The sequence below is a fragment of the Glycine max genome, chromosome 6, assembly GCF_000004515.6.
Source record: "Glycine max cultivar Williams 82 chromosome 6, Glycine_max_v4.0, whole genome shotgun sequence".
Classification (NCBI taxonomy): domain Eukaryota; kingdom Viridiplantae; phylum Streptophyta; class Magnoliopsida; order Fabales; family Fabaceae; genus Glycine; species Glycine max.
In genome coordinates this window covers 1,523,788-1,544,608 of record NC_038242.2, presented here as the reverse complement: position 1 = coordinate 1,544,608, position 20,821 = coordinate 1,523,788, and the positions used below count along the sequence as shown (strand labels likewise).

At 32.7% G+C, this 20,821-nt stretch overlaps 3 protein-coding genes across 3 annotated transcripts; 1 reads left to right on the top strand and 2 right to left on the bottom strand.

Annotated features, from left to right (window-relative positions):
• Positions 1 to 219: 219 nt before the first annotated feature.
• On the top strand, positions 220 to 8,473 carry LOC100789389 (phospholipase D delta). The gene is made up of 10 exons (XM_006581082.4): positions 220 to 1,548; positions 2,516 to 2,632; positions 3,218 to 3,412; positions 3,913 to 4,194; positions 4,292 to 4,360; positions 4,469 to 4,616; positions 5,865 to 6,013; positions 6,135 to 6,302; positions 7,055 to 7,255; positions 7,737 to 8,473. Exons 1-10 carry the CDS (start codon positions 628 to 630, stop codon positions 8,028 to 8,030), a joined length of 2,544 nt encoding a protein of 847 aa, XP_006581145.1. The 5' UTR covers positions 220 to 627; the 3' UTR covers positions 8,031 to 8,473.
• A 932-nt stretch (positions 8,474 to 9,405) lies between these two features.
• LOC100499708 (putative plastocyanin) lies at positions 9,406 to 10,238 on the bottom strand. Its single transcript, NM_001251766.3, has one exon. It carries the CDS (start codon positions 10,134 to 10,136, stop codon positions 9,633 to 9,635), a length of 504 nt encoding a protein of 167 aa, NP_001238695.1. The 5' UTR covers positions 10,137 to 10,238; the 3' UTR covers positions 9,406 to 9,632.
• Positions 10,239 to 14,322: 4,084 nt separating this feature from the next.
• ODC2 (ornithine decarboxylase) lies at positions 14,323 to 15,889 on the bottom strand. Its single transcript, NM_001249411.2, has one exon. The coding sequence runs from the start codon at positions 15,865 to 15,867 to the stop codon at positions 14,563 to 14,565; it is 1,305 nt and encodes a 434-aa protein (NP_001236340.1). The 5' UTR covers positions 15,868 to 15,889; the 3' UTR covers positions 14,323 to 14,562.
• Positions 15,890 to 20,821: the final 4,932 nt, after the last annotated feature.

Below are 20,821 nucleotides of genomic sequence, written 5' to 3'. Positions count from 1 at the left end.
AAATAGGAGAATAGTGAAGAAGAATGGTTCTTTCATAACAGTTTGATAATATATCGCATTAATTTCTAATTAAGGGCGAGATACGAATATCTATTATAGTAGCAAAATGCAAATGGGTAGGGAATGGAATCACATGGACGTCATTTAATAGCAAAGCAGGCCTGTCCTGGCCTAAAGGCCCCACAAAATATATGTTTACATTGGGCTCACCAGCATCTCCTCTTCCTTCTACTGCTGTCACTTACACGTGTTCATATATCCAAAAAATTAGACGCCAACGGCAACAAACACAACAAAACGAGTGCCCAATCCCGTTACCTTCTCTTTCCCGCTAGCTAACGCCACCGTATCATAATATTATTATTATTATTTTTATTTATTGCGCACACCGTTGCCAGAGTGTGTGCCATTCCCTTCTGTTCCGCCGCCGCCGCCGAACAAATCAACCAAGGGACGGAGAGTAATGCTGTAGCCTCCGTAACGCCGTTCCGTGGTAGCGAGCGTTCGCTGGTTCCGCTGCGCATTTTTCAGCAACGTAACGCTCCCTATCACTCTCTTCCCTCCGACAATCAATTAATTAACTCCTTCAATCTAATCTCACCTTGCGTTGACCCCTCCGCGGTGACAATGCCTCACAATCCTGACACCGTGGTCTACCTCCACGGCACCCTCGATTTGGTAATCGAGGATGCTCGGTTCCTTCCGAACATGGACATGCTCTCCGAGCGCGTGCGAAGGTTCTTCTCTGCTCTTAACACCTGCAGCGCCTCCATCACCGGGAAAAGGAAGCAACGACATGCCCGCCACCGCCACCGCAAAATCATCACCAGCGATCCTTACGTGACCGTCTGCCTCGCCGGCGCCACCGTTGCGCGCACCCGCGTGATCTCGAACTCGCAGAACCCGACGTGGGACGAGCACTTCAAGATCCCACTCGCTCACCCGGCCTCGCAGGTCGAGTTCTACGTCAAGGACAATGACATGTTCGGCGCCGACCTGATCGGAGTCGCCACCGTCTCAGCCGAGAGGATCCTCTCCGGCGAAGCCATCCGCGACTGGTTTCCGATCATAGGAACGTTCGGGAAGCCGCCGAAGCCTGACTGCGCGGTGCGCCTGGCGATGAAATTCACGAGGTGCGAGGACAGTTTTATGTACCGGTCCCGCACCGAAACGGATCCGGACCGGTTCGTTGTTCGGGACTCGTATTTTCCGGTTCGGCACGGAGGATCGGTGACGCTGTATCAGGACGCGCACGTGCCTGATTCGATGTTGCCGGAGGTTGAGTTAGAGGACGGGGTTGTGTTTGAGCACGGGAAGTGCTGGGAAGATATATGTCACGCGATATTGGGAGCGCATCATTTGGTTTACATTGTGGGTTGGTCCATCTACCACAAGGTGAAGCTGGTCAGAGAGCCTACAAAAGCCTTACCTAGCGGTGGGAACTTGAATCTCGGGGAGTTGCTCAAGTACAAGTCGCAAGAAGGTTTGCGAGTTTTACTATTGGTTTGGGATGATAAGACTTCGCACAGCAAGTTTGGCATCAACACGGTATTTTTTCAGTAATCGTTTTAAACTGAAAATGCATTTGTTGCATGCTTAGGTTCAATCGAGTTTCTGTAGGTTTTTCTTTGTTTGTATATGAACTTCAATAAACTGGTGAGTACTAGCTTAGAAGTTTTAATTTAATCTGCTTGCTAAGTATTTTACATAGTTTTGTGGATATAATGGGAGTAACTCTATTGGGAACTATAAATATAAATTAGAAAAATATTTGTGGGACACTCAATATGTTATCCAACGGTTAGATAGAAAAAAAAATATAGTTATGATAGAAAAAAAGAGATAGAAAAAAATGAAAAATATTAGTAGAATTTATAAATTATTTCATTATTTTTAAGTGGTCTCGTGCCCACCAACTAATAATCGTAATTATTCATGTATATAGTTGTATGATGTAAATTTATTGTTTTTATTTTTCACAATAACCATGTGTTTCTCACATACGTAAATACAGTTTTTACTTGTTTTTGAGCTTACTAAGTTTAAGGAGTAACATGTTGATGTGACTTTTTGCTCCTTCATTAGAATGACTTGTCCATGGAACATACTTGTGACGTGTTAATATGATTGCTACCTTCAAGGAGTGGCTTGATGATGTTCCTTTCGTTAGTAATATTGGGTTTTGGTATTCAAATTGGACCTTATTGTGTTCCTGCTCTTCAATTTTGATTCAAGTACCCCGTGACAGATTCCAATTTAAAATCACATGTTATATAGGCACATGACGTTGTGTTCATATTTCTGAGATATAGGCTTCTATTCTAAGTTTTAACTAATCAGCATTCGTTTTTTTTCTGCCTTCATTTTACTTCTAGTGAGTTTTGTACTTACAAGTTGCTTGAACATCGACACCGATTTGGGTTGATTTCCTTTGTTTGCCATTCTGCCCAGTTGACTGTGGTGTCTGTTGAGTTTTTCTTTTAACAACCTTACCAGTTAGTAATTTTAATTGCAGAGTGGAGTAATGCAAACGCATGATGAAGAAACTCGAAAGTTTTTCAAGCATTCATCAGTTAGATGTTTGCTGTCACCAAGATATGCCAGCAGTAAGCTTAGCATTTTCAAGCAGCAGGCATGCTTTATGCTATGGTTTAGTAGCTTTCCCAGATTTTGTCATTTTTTCTGTTAGAAAGTTCTTGATACTTAATCATGCTTGCTTTCCATCCTTTCAGAATATCACTCTAATTTTAATACATGCTTAGGATGGATGAGTCCTAACCTTGAGATTTTAACATGACAAAATAATACGAACTTTTTTGCGTCTTTGTCTTAGTAGACACTAAATAGGGGAGGCCTTATCAAAATCTATAAATGTCTATGAAAAGAGAAATAGACACAAAATTTTGACATGACAAGATCATGTGAAAATGTAACATGAAGTTCTTTCCCATGCACGGGATAACTTCCTTCCTTGAACTTCACATTTATGTGTCAATGAATTAGTGGACACACCCTTTCTTGTTTCTATTGCCCAAATCTGCATACCTGGCACATGCAAACTATTAATTTAAGTTGAGCCCAGAAAAATAAAATTGAAAACTTTTCATTGAGATTTTTGAATGCCAACAGGGATTGTTTTTCTAAAACAAAGATTATTTTGTTTACCAGAAATTGAAAAACATATTGACTATATATATTACTTGGCACCAAACTTCAGGTTGTTGGCACTCTCTTTACACATCATCAGAAATGTGTGATAGTGGATACTCAAGCACACGGTAATAATCGGAAGATAACTGCATTTATAGGTGGTCTAGATCTTTGTGATGGCCGGTATGATACACCCGAGCATAGAATTTTACGTGATATCGACACTGTTTATCAGGACGATTATCATAATCCCACGTTTTGTGTAAGTTCATAATCTCTGAGGATACCATACATTAGTTATAAGTTGTTGCATTCCGAAATCTACATTGACATATACCTGAGCTTGTCTTTTTAGCACGATATATGTCCAGTTTCTGTTTCTTTATCTAATAAGCAAAAACAGAATTGTTTTGTTCAATCAGGTTAATTATTGACCTAATATTCCTCTTTTTGTCTATAAGCAGATAATGACTTCTTGGTTTGAAGTATAAATATTCATACGGACATTGTTTTAGCATACTTTAATTGTTAACATTTTAAAAGTAGTGACAGAAAACTCCCATGCCTTCCTTCCACTCATTCAGCAGGTTTGGCTTGTTATAAATACAGTACTGTTATTGGCACTTCGCATCTAGTATAGTATCTTCATAGACATAAATTTGTTGTCTGGGGTATTGTTTGATACTGAGATTTAGATCACCATTGTACTTTTGGTCTTTCTTGCTAACTGAAATTTGTCTTGTCTTCCATTTCTAATAATAGGCGGGAACCAAGGGTCCAAGGCAACCATGGCATGATTTACATTGCAAAATTGAAGGCCCTGCTGCATATGATATACTCACTAATTTTGAGCAGCGCTGGAGAAAAGCCACCAAATGGTCTGAGTTGGGTCGGAAACTCAAGAGAGTATCTCACTGGAACGATGATTCTTTGATCAAGTTAGAACGCATCTTTTGGATTCTTAGTCCTTCGGAATCAACTCCAGTTGATGATCCTGAACTATGGGTTTCGAAGGAAGACGATCCTGAAAATTGGCATGTTCAGGTTACTAGTTCACTGTCTTTAAAGTGTGTCTTCTGTTTCCTTCTTTTTCTTTCAACAGAGAATTTGTTTATTTATACTTTGTATATGTTTTTCGCAGGTTTTTCGATCCATAGATTCTGGTTCTTTGAAAGGATTCCCTAAGGATGTAGTTGTTGCCGAGACTCAGGTAACTCATCCAACATTGAGTTGCTCTATGGTTGGATAAATGTCATAGAAGTAGAACCTTTGGATTTCCCTTTCTCACTAATTTCTTTTTTATTGTCATTCATTGTAGAACCTTGTTTGTGCAAAAAATTTGGTCATAGACAAGAGTATTCAAACAGCATATATACATGCGATCAGATCTGCTCAACATTTTATTTATATCGAGAATCAATATTTTATTGGATCATCCTTTGCTTGGCCAGCTTACAAAGAAGCAGGTTTTGGCAGAATATTGATGCTTACTCATGTAACTTGTTGCATCTGCTTGTTGCTCGTAATTTCTGTATACGCACCTATGACTAGTATTCAGCGTGTGGCATGCGTTTTTCTACTTTTAAGCTCAGAACACTACAAAAAATTGTAGACAATGCTCACAGTACAGTTCCTTTTTGCTCTTACATAGTGTCTATTTTGATAAATTTCTTTAGAAGTACCTAGGGAAGAAAAAAAAAAAGTTTCTTCCTATGCTAAAATTAGCTTATGTATAAGCAACTTTCTAGAAGCTCTCTTATAGCTTCAATAAAAGATGATTTTTAATTTATAAATAAATTAATTTTAGATTATGGATAAGCTTATTTTCTGTTTTTCTTGTTATTTTTTTTTTTCTTAGAAGTGTTTTTTGTTGGTAAATATTTGTGTTTTAATTTAAAATTTATAAATATATATTAATTCTATTTTATAAAATAAAATATTTATTTTAGATTTTTTTAAAATTTTGTTTTAATGAGTCAACTAGTTTGCTATGTTTATTGTGACAGCTATAGGTTGGTTTTTCAACGGTCATATTTTGTTTGTTGCACCTGTGCCTATACAGTCTCATCTTTTTCTCCCAAAAATTTTCTATATCTTCTCTTATAAAATAATTTATTTCTTGAGAGTAAGAGCGTTGGTGTTCATAAGGTTCGGGGATCCTTTCGCTGCACAAGATCGGAACCAACAGGTTGTCGTATCTTGGGAGAGGAGCGCAATCAAATTTTCCCACGAGTGCAATGGGGCGTTTTTTTCTCTAAGGATAGCATTTACGCGCTTCAACCCAGGCTATATCTTTCTTTCCTTAATTTATTTTTTTCGTGTGCTTATTGTATGTTATAATGTATTATTCATGTGTTATCAATTAAATTTATTTTGCTACTGTGATTCTGTTATTTAATTCAAGACTGTGCATCTTTTTTGTATTTATTTTCTTTCATTTTTTATTTTATTTTTCCAACATTTTTTGGATAAACTTATCCTAACAGGCAATCGAACAACTGCTTAACATATATTACGAATGACAAACTTGCTCAAAGTAATTGTTAGCTATGTACTACGATTGTGTAGCCTTAATAACTACATCACTTGAAATATCATTGTTTTTCCTCAAAGCCCACCTAGCGGGGGCAAGACTTTGTCATTGATATCGATCTTTTTCATCAATTTTTTAAAATAGCATTTTCTACTTATCTAAAATTCCATTCTATGATCAGGTGCTGATAACCTAATTCCTGTGGAGTTGGCACTGAAGATAGTCAGTAAGATAAGATCGAAGGAGAGATTCACAGTTTATATTGTCATCCCAATGTGGCCTGAAGGTTCCCCTTCTTCTACTTCAGTGCAAGAGATACTCTTTTGGCAGGTAATTTTGTGTAAATTACGTAGCTAGCTAGTCATACAAAATTTTAACATTGGAAATAATTTATTCGCTGATAAAATTTAAGTGCTATTTATTACTAATTAAAAGGAATTCACATTTTCAGGGACAAACAATGAAAATGATGTATGAAATCATAGCTCTGGAGTTAAAATCTATGCAGCTTGATAGTCATCCACAAGATTACCTCAATTTTTACTGTCTTGGAAACCGAGAGCAGTTGACAACTGAAGTTTCAAGTTCAAGTAATTCACCTTCAGATAATGGCGAAACGGTAATCATTCAAAATATTTTTCTGAGTTTGGTGCATTATTAATGGAATGAATCAATAACCTGGCAATTGACGAAGTGTAATGTCATATATTAAGATGACAGTGGCCCCGTCATGTATATCATATACTCCTTTTTATATAAATGTAAATAATATAATTCCTCTTAAATTCTCAAACATCAACTTAGGCCAAAAAATGTTTATTTTTTTTATAAAAATACTGTTCAGTTTATTTGTTTAAAGATGAATAATAATTCATATAATTCTTGTTTCATTATCAATATTATATTTAATGAAATAAGTCTCATCCTTCATATGTTTCCATGTTTTAACCTGGGTTTTAGCCTCATTCTTTGATAAGAACATTAGTTATCCTTCTCCTTAGGTCGGTTGATCTAAGGTAAAGAAACGAAAAAACTACGTGAAAAGGAGAAAGGAAGTGGAAAAAGTAAAGAAACGAAGGAGAAGGATTTAAGACCGTAATTATTTCTAAGGGCTTATGTCTCTTGGATTTTGAAGTTCAAGTATTCGGTCAATTTTCATTTCACATAAATCTTTCTTGCTACATTCCTCTAGACTACTGGTAGTATGAATGTGAAGTATGACCAATTTACTTGTTGGTAGATATATGTAGTTCAGGGTTAATATTCTTGTTTTGCGTTTGATAACATTAACATCTTATATGTAGTTCAGGGTTAATATTCTTGTTTTGCGTTTGATAACATTAACATCTTTCTGCAATGATCATCAATCAGGTTTCAGCCTCACAAAAGTTCCGACGGTTTATGATTTATGTACATGCCAAAGGAATGATTGTGGATGATGAATATGTAATTCTTGGGTCTGCCAATATAAATCAACGATCTTTGGCTGGATCCAGAGATACTGAGATAGCAATGGGTGCACATCAACCGCATCATACATGGAGTCAGAAAAAGAGGCATCCACATGGTCAGGTTTGTATCATTAAATATATAATGTAAAATTAGCTATACATAGTTATTCATTTCTTCTTTCTTGGCCTTTTAGAGCGTCTCCAGAAATAGTTTTTAAATGGGTCCTTAAAGTTAAGAACCGTTCTTAATTAGCTTTGTCATTGAAGGAAGATGATATGATGTCACGTGTATGAATTGTTCTAAGTTCTTAATCATTAAGAAATAACTGAGAGTTGATTTATAAGACCCATGTTAAAGAAATATAAAAATGTAAAATAACTTGTGAAATCAATTTTACTTTCTTGAAGAGTCATACCATTGGATTAAAAAGTTGTTAAAGTTCTTAAAATTGATGTGAATTGCAGTGCAGTAAAAAAAAAAAAAAAAAAGTTAAGACACCTTTGTGTGTTTATTATTATTGGGGATATTCTTTGAGGCCCGAGGCAATTTCCCAGATATTTGTCTTTCCGGATCCGGAGTACTTAAATAAAGGTATTTGCAGGTATATGGGTATAGAATGTCTTTGTGGGCAGAACACATGGAAACCATAGAAGCTTGCTTCAAGGAGCCTGAAAGCTTGGAGTGTGTGAAAAGTGTGAACAAGATTGCTGAAGACAACTGGAAGAAGTACACAGCTGATGACTATACTCCATTGCAAGGGCACATAATGAAGTATCCCGTGTGTGTAAATGCCTATGGGAAGGTAAAGTCCTTAACTGGATTTGAGTCTTTCCCAGATGTTGGTGGCAAGGTGCTTGGCTCCCGGTCTACCCTTCCTGACGCTCTAACTACATAGCATACCCTCTTAATTTCTACGTGAAAATAAGTACCAAAGTCTCAGAGAAGAAGAGAGAGGGATCAATTGGATTTTGCTGGCGTGCTTGGTGTAAACTGTTAAAAAGAGGCCTTGCCCCTGCATTTTTTTAAACCATTTACACGGTGGTATAGTATGCAACAGGCTGCGTATATAGTAAATTATTATTAATCAGTGGACTGTATGTCACAGCCACGTTGTAAATTCGTATTAGTATCCATTCTTTTTTGCCAAGTGGTGGAACGCGCTATAAACCATGGTATCTTAATTCTTAAATCAGTAACCCCGCCTGAAAGGCAATTGATTTCAAGGATATCGTTCATCACTGTACTAGTGCAAATACATTTCAGTAAGAAAAAAAATGTTAAGATTAATTATTTATTATAGAGAAATCTACTATTCCTATGCTAAAAACTTAGAAGACACTCTCTCGAACATTTTCAATATTCTCATTTATTTTATTTGAAAGTGTATTATTTTACCCACATTTTCTCAGCTTATATTTTTTTTCTTTCAAATATTTTAAGATTTCACTTTTTAATTTTATTTTAAATTAAATTTCGATAACATTTTTAAAGTGAACATCAATGATTAAAAATATTTTTATATTATAATTTAAATTATTCACTATAAATATAAAATTTGATTTATATATTAAAAATAGAATGACAATTTAGTTCTAATTTTTTTTAGTCCCTAAATTATTCACTTGTGTTTAGTGAGACCAATTTCATATTAATTTATATTTTTTTAGAATAAATTTGTTATTAAATTATACAACAAGAATGTTTATCATATTTTTTATATATTCAAAAATAAATCAAAATTTTCATTTTTTTCAAAGATGAAAATGTCATTAATTTACACGTTTAGATATTAAAACAGCAATTTATCTTTAAAAAATTATGCACTAATAGTCTGAAATAGTCAATAATCTTATATTATGTCACAGATGGTAATTATTATAAAATCACCGAATTTTCCTGTACATAATGATTTGTTATTAATGATAGTATGCACTCTCATTACATAATTATTAAATTTTTTTTTATATAAAATCTAATCAAACATTTTGTTATTTTTTTATGGCAAACTTAAAAATTTCCAAAGTAAACTAAGTCTAGAACTTTTTATTTGTTTAAAAAAATGTTTTATGAACCTCTATTAATCTATTTAACACCTAGAAAGAGAGAATAATAAACATCATAAATTTTGTGAAGTGACAAAGAAAAAGAAAAAAAGAAGAAGAAGAAATATTAATGGCAAGTTTAAAATTAAAGAATATTTGTGTATAACTACTCTCTTATTTATTTATTTAGATGCTTGAGGTATGTAACTATGTAATGAATTGTTTAGATGTAGAAAAATAGTAGTAAAAAGATTAATAAAAACTAAAAGATTTTTACAAAATATGAAAAGAAAAAAAAAACAGTCCGATATAAAACAAGAAAGCAAAGGAGGTAAATGAATTACACAAAGGCATTATATTGTTGATTCATCCCATAGGCCCTAACAAGAAAGATGAATTAGGCTCTTCTAGGAAAACAAGCATATGAGAACTTAGACGTAGGAGACAATATATAATTAATTAACGGTGACTTTTCCCACCATACCAGCTCCTTGGTGAGGCGAACAGTAGAAACTGTAGGTTCCCTTGGCATCCAAAGTAACGCTGTAAGTCTCACCAGCCGCATTGAGAAGGTCTTCTTCGCTCATGGAGATTTTCCCTGCATCCACGCCGCTAGGAATCTCGTCCTCGTCGAACACAACGTTGTGGGGGAAACCTGCGTTGTTCTTGAACACGATCTTTTCCCCAGGGGCCACGGAGAAAGAGTTGGGAGAGAAAACCAGAGACCCGTCATCAGTGCCCAGTAACACTTCAATGGCCATGGCGTTGCTAGCTAGAACTGCGCTCGCAGCAGTGGCCACAACAGCGACTCCAACGTCTTTGAGGGAAGCCTTGATGCCGCAGAACCTTGTGGCTTGGGGAGCTGAGACTTTAACTGCGGCGGCACTCACTTTGCCTGCGCTTGCCTTGAGGCCAGTGAATGAGGGAATAGAAACTGCTGCAGAAGTGACGGTGGCCATGTCTATGGATGATTGAGGAGTCTTCTTGTGTGTGGAATAGGGGAATCAATCAAAATTGCAGAGTGTTTTTTATAGGGTGGGTGAATGGATTGGTTTTTCTGTGGCTGGAAATCTAAGGAGCAATGGGTGATGTAGATAATGCGGATGGGATACAGTGGACGTGGCTTATCTCATCTCATCACCACCATTCTTGCCATTGGTTGGATTGGATGTTATCCTCTGACGTGGCTTAGATATTTCTTTTCTTTTTTATACAACTAAGACTTTATTACTGCGTTTGGTTTGGAATCCCCGACGTGGTTTTCCACGTCCAAGCTGAAGCAGTTAGTTCTCACTTCTGCTTCAAAGACCCTTTGGACGTCAATTTATTGGCTGGAAGATGCTGTTCCAAACATGTTCTAGGTGAGTTTAATGGGAAGAACTCATTTTAATTTGGATATCTCTAAAGCCTCACTAAATACTTATAAACATATTTAAATATCTTTTCACAAAAGATATGAATTTGACCTTTAGCTCTTTATTAACTAACTAGATCAACCTTAGTGTGAGGTACATATGCAAGCTCTTGGTATACCAAAGTTTTGGTACCCAGTAGAGAGACTAATCTTTGCAAGACTTTGGCAAACAATTATAAATTGGTTAGGTTCCAAATGAGTTAAAGCCACAATGGAAGATAACTAAGAGTTTACTAATTTTTACATAGTACTATTAGTGTAAATTTTTGTACACCTATTAATCAGAAATCACTTTTTTTATTGATTAATAAAACAAAAATTCTTTACACTATCAATTTCTAAACTATTTATTTAGAAAATAATACTAAAAAAATATTTTAAAAAATAATAATTTACATGTATTGTTAATATAAAAGTTTTTTTTACTGCATGTACAAAAAAATTTATACTGTTAATTAATTGAAAGGTTCATTTAAATATTGGTTTCACTTTCTTTTATCCAGACTGTTTTTACTTCTGAGCAGAATATTAATCATTTATCTTGTGTGGAGTGTGAATTGTATAGGACTTACTATTATTAAATAGAGATTGAAATAAGTCAAATTGTTATTCACTGTGGGCTTATATTATAATCTGATCTACGTTAGACTTAGACCTATTATAATAATAATATCAAACATTTAATGTAATGGTTTGAAATTACATAATTTTTTGTTCTATTTAAATTATGACACACAAACATTAACTTACATATCACTTTAGACATATTAACTCACTTAAAGACTAATTTTATGAAATTTAAAATTAAAAGTGTTTTATGAAATAAGTTTTGAATCAAACCAAACTTCTGAAAAAACTCATATCAACCTTTTAAAAAAGGAAGTTTATAGTACATAAATAAACTCAATCTTTTAATTTTTTTTTTTAAAAAAAATAGGGTAAACCTGAATCTTATAAAGCTAACCTTAGTCTAGCACATTTTCACCTTACCGATGATAAGCCGACGCCCTATCTGGTCCTTGTAGCTGGGTCAATTGCATACTGTACAGGACCCATCAGAAGAAGGCCCAAGATTGCCGACAAGTTAGCCAACATTCAAAGAGGCCCAAGTGACGATAGATCTCAATTTTTTAATATCACAGGTATACTTCTTTTTTTTTTTGCTGAATATATATTTTATTATATATATATATATATAAAATAGTATGACACAAAATTATTAAATATATATTTTATGTTATTCAAAATTTTCCTTCTATATATTTTAATCATATAGTTCTAAATGATATACATTAGTACATTACTATGGACTTCAGATCATCAATTAGTTTCAGAAAAAATATAGTGCTCTTATAATACTTATGATGAGGAGCTCATGAAAAAATAAGGCAATCTTGTATTGCTTATAAGGTGCTCGTGACAAAATGTGTCTCTATATTATTGGTGATATAATGCAATGTAATCTATTCAATAAATGTCATTTAATTGATAATACATATTGTATTTGTGGAGAATAATTTAAAATAGCTATATTGTACGAGAGTGTTTTTAAACATGACTAAATTTTGAATAAAAAAATTATTTCATAACAGATCTTGTGGAAATATCTCAGGATGGAAAAAAAAATTAAAACTAAAATAGATACTGTACATACAGCGGATGGGAAAATACTTAATAGAACTAAAGTTGTACTATGAAAGCCACAGGTCTTGTTCATTAACGTCATTGCGAATTTGCGATGAAAGGCTGAAATCTTATTCGTACTATGAAAGCCACGTGTCTTTTTTTATATGGTATAAGTTCATCAATTAATTTCCTTTTATGTTAATTTACTAACATGGATTAATGAAAATCGATTATCATTATTTTAAGGTTAAAATATAGTTGGGTTTTTGTAAAATTTGAAAAGTATTATTTTCATCATCATAATTTTTTTTTATTAATTTAGTTCCTATAAAAATAAAATATATTTTTTATGATCTTTAATTATAATTTCATTAGAGGATCTGACATGATTAATAGATTTCAATGTATAATTTATAAATGAATTAAATAATTTATGATATCTAAAATCCCTCAAAATAAATTAAATAATTTCTAGTGGCAAAAAATTCCAAAAAATTTTGTAATTTTTTTGTCACTTCCTAATGAGATTAAGGGGGAAGATGATGCAACATTGGATTGAGTTTTGATGTAACTAAATCCATTAGTCACATAAAGAAATTGTCTAACAAAAATATCATTGAGGACAAAAAAATATGTTTATTTTTAAATGAACTAAATTAATTTGAAAAATGATCCCATGACAAATTTAATATTTTTAAAATTTTATAAGGACCCAAAACATATTTTATCTTTGTTTAAAACATATGACAAGTAAAAGTACTAGCTTAATGTCTATGTATTATGTACTAATAATGTAAATTATTTTTTATTTTTGAGTTTTAAATGTAATTTTTAAAACAAAACATGTTTCACAAAAATAAAGTTGAAATGATTTTGAAATCATTTTCAAAATAAATAAAAAACTTTGTAAATATGGATTTTAATTTAAAAACGCACCTTTTCTACATTTGATAATGACATTTTTTTGTTATCACCAAAACTACCACCCATAATAGTTATTATCACCACCACCGATACCACCTACACGTCATCACTACTACATCATCATGGTCACTACCCACCATTACCACCTCCACATTATTATCATCATTATCATCATCATCATCATTATCACCATTATAACTGGTTTATCATCATTATTGTCACTAACATCCTCACCACTTTCACAACTTGGTATTACTACTACACAAAAGTATTCTTAGACTAATTTTAATACGGTATAAAACTTTCAAAATGAATTTATTTAAAATTAATTTTATTTTAAAAATTTGTTTACATTTTTTAAACTAAAACTAGTTGTTATTTTTAAAAATTTTAAAATTTAAAACTAAAAACCATCACAAAACGAGCTATAAGCTCTTTGTTGTTGGGGTAACTATCTCCCGTTTATTTATTTTTTTTAGTTTCTCTTTTTTGAGGTTAGGCTCCTTTCAATAAAAAAGAAAAAAAAACTAATAGAAAATATACTTAATTTTTATTAAGTATACTTTTACCATGTATTTGAAAATTTTAGATTATTTTTCATATGCACTTTTATTTGATTCAAATTTCTTTTTTATTTACCAACCTTGGCGGACACAAGTAGTTCAAAATTCAAAACAAATTCTCTCATTCTCCATGAGTGAGTTCGAATTCTTTTGATACTACTTTTTCAATTTTTGGTGGATAATCACCTTTTTTAATTTAAAATATTTAATAAATATATTTAACACTTCTACATAATATATTCATTATCACGTTATGAAAACTTTCAAATTTATGTGGTTTTATCATTCTATTATAATCAATTATTTTTTCTCACATCTGCACTCAAATTATGCCCGGACAATGCAATTTATTGCCACGCTTTTCAATAGAAAATACATGCACGAAGGGATTTGTTTCTTTCTATTTTTTGGTAGTAGTATTTTTTAAAAACAAATTTTTATCTATTATTTTAAAGTTTGAATTAATGTTGATTATTATTTATAAAATTATGTAATTATAAAAAAAAACATTGTATATAATATCAAAATAATAAATACATATTAAGAAATTATAAATAATTTTAATAAAAAAATACTGCTAATAAAAATAACAGAGTGCGATCAAGCTTATAAAAATAGTACCAACAATAAACAAAATTTTATTTCGAATATCAAAAGGTAGGTGTCTCGAAATTAGAAAACACTAGCATAAATGGAAAGAAAAAGAAAGTACAATCAGAAGAGAGAAACCACGCGGCGTACACGAGCACCCATTCCGCCATTATTGAGTATCCCAAACCAAAAGAGAGATAAGTTAATAATAATAACTAAAGTACATTCAGCAAATACCAAGGTATATCGGTTTGGGACTTGCATTGATTAGAACATGCTGTGTTCCGGGCTGGAATATGCAAGGAACGTGGACTTGGCTGAGGAGCTAAACCCATTGAAGTTAGTCCCCGACGACGTCGTATATGCACCCATGTTCGGGAACACTAGCCAATCGTTCACTTGCAGTCCCGGCAGCTTGTAATCCCTCAGAACCGTATCAATAGAATCGCACGTGGGTCCAAACACGGTGCTAGGGTAAGTCTTCAAATTCAATTCCCTGCTGCATCTAGGATTCTCCGGTTTCGAGGTGCACGCCAGTGGCATGCACGTGACGGTAGCGTAATCAAACACTATGTTATTAAGCGTTCCGTAAATCCCATCGTCAATCCAGTACTCCCTCACGTCCCCCCTCACGCGCTTCCCAATAATTCTCGTCGCCAACGTGAAAGCCGTTTCAGCGAAGTAACGACCCGGTTCGCCAATAACCACGAGCCCTTCCTCGTTCCCGAAGCTGGCCTGAATCGCAGCGTTTATTTTCAATGCCGCGGCTTCAAACGGCGGCCCAGAGGTGAAGCCGCCTCCGATGTCCAGAACGCGCATTCTGGGCAAGCCGAGCCCAGAAGCCATTTCGAATACGTTTTTAGCGGCGGATATGGCTCCGTCGTAGGCTCGCGTGTCGGCTCCGCCGCTACCAATGTGGAAGGACACGCCTGTTACCTTGAGCCCCGCCTCGTGAGCAGCTTGGAGAAGCTCATGGACCTCCTCGGGAAGCGCGCCGTATTTGAGGCCCAAGCTGGTACGCGCTCCACTGTCTTGCGGGGGTTTAATGCGGAGGAGCAACTCGCACGTGGGGTGGCAATTGCGGATTTTCTCGACCTCGTCGAGGGAGTCGTAGGTTGTGACGTTGACACCTACGGAGGCGGCGTATCTGATGTGGGACTCGGATTTGCATGGGTTTGCGTAGATGATTCTGTCCGGTGAGACTCCGAGGGACAAGACAGATTCGATCTCGGCTTTGCTGGCGCAGTCGAAGCTGGAGCCGAGTGCAGCGAGCGCGCCGATGAGGGAGAGGTTTGGGTTGCACTTGACGGCGTAGAAGGGCTGGACCGTGGGGAGCTTGCAGGCCCATTTGTCCATGAGGCCCATTACGACGCCCAAATCGAGGACGCTGAATGGAGAGTCGATGTCTGGTTTGTCAGCTATGATTGCTTGAATGAAATCAGTGAGGGCATTTGCTTCTGCTGATAGTGCAGTTACTCGCTTGCCCTTGACGCCTGAGGCACTGAAAATGGGCTTCAGGCTCAAGGGTTCTGCGCCCTTGGCTTCGAATGCCTCCGCAACTAGTGAAGGCATTTTTAATTGGTAAATGAGAGTAAGTAAGTAAGTAAGTAAGTAGTGAGGAGTGTGAAGCTTAATTGACTTGGATTATGAGCGTATATATACACATACAGCTAGAGAGAGAACTAGGCACGGCCTTTGTTGCATCATTCAATCATACATTATTATATTTACAGGAATGTGATTCATGCATACCCTATGAATCATGAATAAAATATGACCTTCCTAGGTATTCCAGCGCGACGAATCCAGGAGCATTTGAAAGGATATTCAGATCTAATCAATCCCTCGTTTTACTTTTATAAATAAAAAAGGAAATTAATTGCGGGGAGGTTGATACACTTGGTAGTAGTAGAAAGGAAGGACTTCTTTTTGTCATTTTTATTACTTTACTTAGTTTGGATTTTTATTTATTATGAAACCTGTGTTAAACCATGCGAGTTTGCCAGATTTATATAAAATTTGTTAAGAGCAAAAGTGAATTTGCCATGCAAGCTGATATAGTTCCCAATTGTTTATTCGGTAATTAATGCTCCCATGAGAATAATAATAAACATAATTAATGTGATTTGACATCTTTTATTTATGTTCACTGAACCAACTCAAAAAGTTTATTATCACAAATATGATTATAAGATTGTAACTCACTCCAAATATTGTATCATTCTACAAATTCAATTACCTCACTTAATGGTTACAAAAAATGATAATATTTTCACACAAATACATTTTTCTCTCAACAAAATAACTTTGTTTCTCAATCTTCCTTTTCACACATTCTTTTTTCATGTGTTTTGTTTCTCCACTAAATCTGTTTTTTATTTATAGTAAAGATTGTCATCAACTATAATAAATAAGTTCTTTTAAAAGTTAAAATAAAAATAACTTCTAATATATCCATTCATCTAAGATTATTCTAGTAGTATGTAATCTTTCACTTTATATTTAAGTCATCTAAACCTTAGTAATAAATCTAATTCTCAATATGCATACACATTATCTTTTAGTTTGGAACTCTATACCAACTTTCCATCAATCTTATCTCTTAATTCACATTTTTATTTGAGCCTTAGAATCTTTCCAAGTACTGCAACCAAGTTACCAATAGAGAACCACCATAAGCCACCATTGGGGTTGTTGGAATCTTTCTTCTTAAGACCACCACAAAACATTTTTAAGAATTGTAATTTATAACTTCAATTTTTAATACGTAAGATAAAGGAAGAAATAATTTCTTATTTTAAAAATAAAAATACTTTTAAAAAATCTTTTAACTGAAATCTAAACATCCATACAGTAGTAGTTGGTTGAGGACGCTTATAAGTACTCTTTTTGGTCCAGAAGTCAGTCACTTCGGTGTGCAGTAGTTCGGTGGGTGCATTTCATACACAAATGAGGACAGAACTAGACTACTGCCTGAGTTTAGTTCACGTTCAGTACAAGAATATTGTCACATTTATTGTTTAATAAAAACACAATTTTTGAATAACTAATTAATAACCTAAAAGTAGGAATTTCGTTTAATTAAGATGAAAAATGCTTAATATTTTTTTTTATGTGTGTGAATACTACGTAAAACTATTGTCCTGTGATTTCTGTCAATATATATATATATATATATATATATATTGTTTCTTATTTTATTTTTTAATTTACTATTCTCAATAAATAGAATGTAAGTTAGCAATATTTAAAAACGAATGGAAAGAACTGAAAAAACTTGCAGTGGAAAACACAAGTTAAAATAACATATCACATAGCACGTGGTGAATAAAGTATTAGGATGCTCGGTCATTTAATTAGTGGCGTTTTAAATTAATTTTAAATGAATTTTATTTTTTATTTAGTGAAATTTATTTAAATTTATATATTTTAATTTACATAAAATTAACTCAATAATAAAATATATGTTAAAAATAAATTTGATAAAAATATGTTACCAATATCCTTCATATTTCTTTGTTTAAATATAAATAATTTGATATGATTATTACTTTCTTTTTTTATTAATAGATGAAACTTCCATTTAATAATTACAATTCCTGTTGTCACATTTGTTTTATATAGCCACATTTTAGTTTAACATATGATATCTTATCGATCTATCCCTTTTACTTTTGTTTAATTTAATTCTCTTTTCTCCTTTGACCATTAATTACTTAACTAATCCCTATATAATAGTCTTAAAGCAAATAAATTGGTCCGTTTGGTAGTTTCCGTAGGAAAGAAATAAGATGGTTTTAATAAAGAAAAACAGGAAAGAAATTAGTATTTTAACTTGTGAATAAATATTTTTTTTATATAATTGAAGTTTATAATAAATAAATATTTTTTAATATATAAATTATTATAATTAATTTCATAATAAATAAGTATCTTTTAACATATAAATTATAATTTAGATTTATGATAATTAATTTATAGTGTGACACAATGTTATTGTTAATTATTGATATTTATTTTAAATAGATTGAAATACATAAGGAATTAAGAAGATTTTTTAAAAACACTCTCGTACGATATATAGCTATTTTAAATTATATAGAGAAGGTAGAGGATAAAAATAGATAAATAAATGAACAAAAGTATATGAGAAATAGTAAAAATAACTAATGAATTTCCGACTTTTTTTTTCTCTACCAAATTTCTTTTTTTTTTTCTGTCTTTCTTTCCACTCTCTTTCCTTTACGCTAAAAAAAATTAAAACAATAAAATTTATAATAGCATATTACAAAGAACGTGGTGATTATGGTGAATATATATATAGCAGTGGGCTGTGGCACATGTTGTCAGACTATTATTTCGAAAATATAATAACAATTAGAGATTACAAAACAAACAACCACCAGTGCACCGTCCCCAAACACGAAATTTTGGAGATTTTGTGAAATTATGCGTATCTTTTTATTCTCTTTCATGTATTTTGTATAATATTTTAATATTTATAATTTTTTTATACAGTGAGATTTAGCAGTTTATCATAATTCAAATATGCTACTCAATCAATCGACTTAAAAACTTTTTTTATATTAAAAAGTTTTGCTTAATTGTAAATTTTGTCGCAAAGTGTGACTTTGTTGTAAATTTTGCTCTCACATATTTTCTTTTCTGAAATTTTCACTAAAGTTTCAAAAGGTGATGAATTTTAACATTCTTTCAATTGTCCGCTAAATTCGTTTAATTTTTTCTTTCAAATTTTGCCCACAAAAGTTTCATAACAACATTGTATATTTTGCTCTCATATTTTTATGCTAATATTTTCCCCTGTATTTTTATGGTCAACTAACAAATTTAACACACTTCATAAAAAAAAACTAACAAATTTAACAGACAATTAAGGAATAATTAAAATTTGCGACGTACATTTCAAAATTTTGGAGATAAAAATTACAACATTAAGAAATAGATCCATGCCTCTAAATAAATTATTTAGTGTGTTTGAATAACTGTTAAACTCATGTTCAACGAACATTTTATGTTTTTTGAAACAAGAACGCAAAAGCAAGGGAGGGAAAATGTCAGTGTTGCATTCATTTGAACGAAAATACAAACAAGCATTTAATCATGGTCATCAAAGATTATGTGTGGATTGTGGAAATTAATTCTCTTCTTGCTAACCAATTTTTGAATAAAGGGTCCTTCCCAAATCATGATTGAAGAAACCTTGTGCACACAATGTTTATACTGTAACCTAAATTAAGAGTTTTATATCCTATCAGTCTAAATAATTTTATACAATTGCCCTATTAAAGTTGTTCTAAAATTAATTTTTTAAGTAATAATTTATAATTAGATGAATTAGATTCTTAAATAATGACACAAGTATAATTTAACCTATTAAATTAAAACCTTTAGCTGCGTGCACATGAAGATTTCAATGTATGTTTGAGTGGGTATTTAAAAAATTGATTTCAAATAAAATAAATTTTGTTTAAATTACTTTTAAAGTGGAGTATTTTATGTTTATATGATCTTATCATAAAATAAATTAATAATAAATCTCGATATAAATTTTTCATCTAACACAAAAATATCTTAAAACAACTTTATCTCAAAATCATTTTTTCAACCTCAAATCAAACATATAAATATTTACATAAAAAATTGTATTGACACACCTATTTACCTGCGCCACACGGAGTTATATGGATTTTTTTCTTCTCTCGTGATAATTAGGCGGCGAACCCAACTTGTGTTACAAAATAGAAAGGAATAAAATATTCCTTTTGATTATTTGGATATTGGACTTCATTTGAGTCCGGAGAAACCGTCAAAGTATATGTTACAGCATGAAACATATTCCGGTCCAGATATTGACATAATTATTTCTGTTGTATAATGTTTTTCTCATTTTTATAGTAATAAATGATTGACAGATAAAATACTCTTATACTTCGTTTGATTTGATTAGTCTAACATAATGTGACGTAATCACCAAATAACCTTGCTTGCCCTTTAAAAATGTTCCAATATCTATTGAGTCATTGAGAAAAGTTAATTTCTTAAAATGAATTGCTGAGAGATATACTGGGTTAAAAAAAACTTCAATTTGATAAGTCTTACACCAAAATCCATTTCCTTTAATTTGAAAAGAAAACTGCATTAGAAATACCATTAACAAAGATTAAAAGTGCTACCATACTCTTAATTATAAGAATTATCAAAATAAAAATACTTGTTATTTTTTAAATATACTATTTTCTTTTCTTCAATTCTTTCTTTCTCATTACTTTTTTCCTCACTCACTTTTTTTAAAAAAAAAACTTCCTTTCACAAACTAAACAAAGCAATAATCTAATCTTTGCAGCATCCAAAAGAGGCTGTGGCGTGGTGACACCGAAGTTGGTCTGGAACGGGACATTGTTTGGTGAGAGGCAGATGCTTCTGTCTCCTTTTGATAATACTATATAATATCCTTATTTAAAATAACAGCTCAGGATGCGATTTTGAGGGAATATACATCAATTAT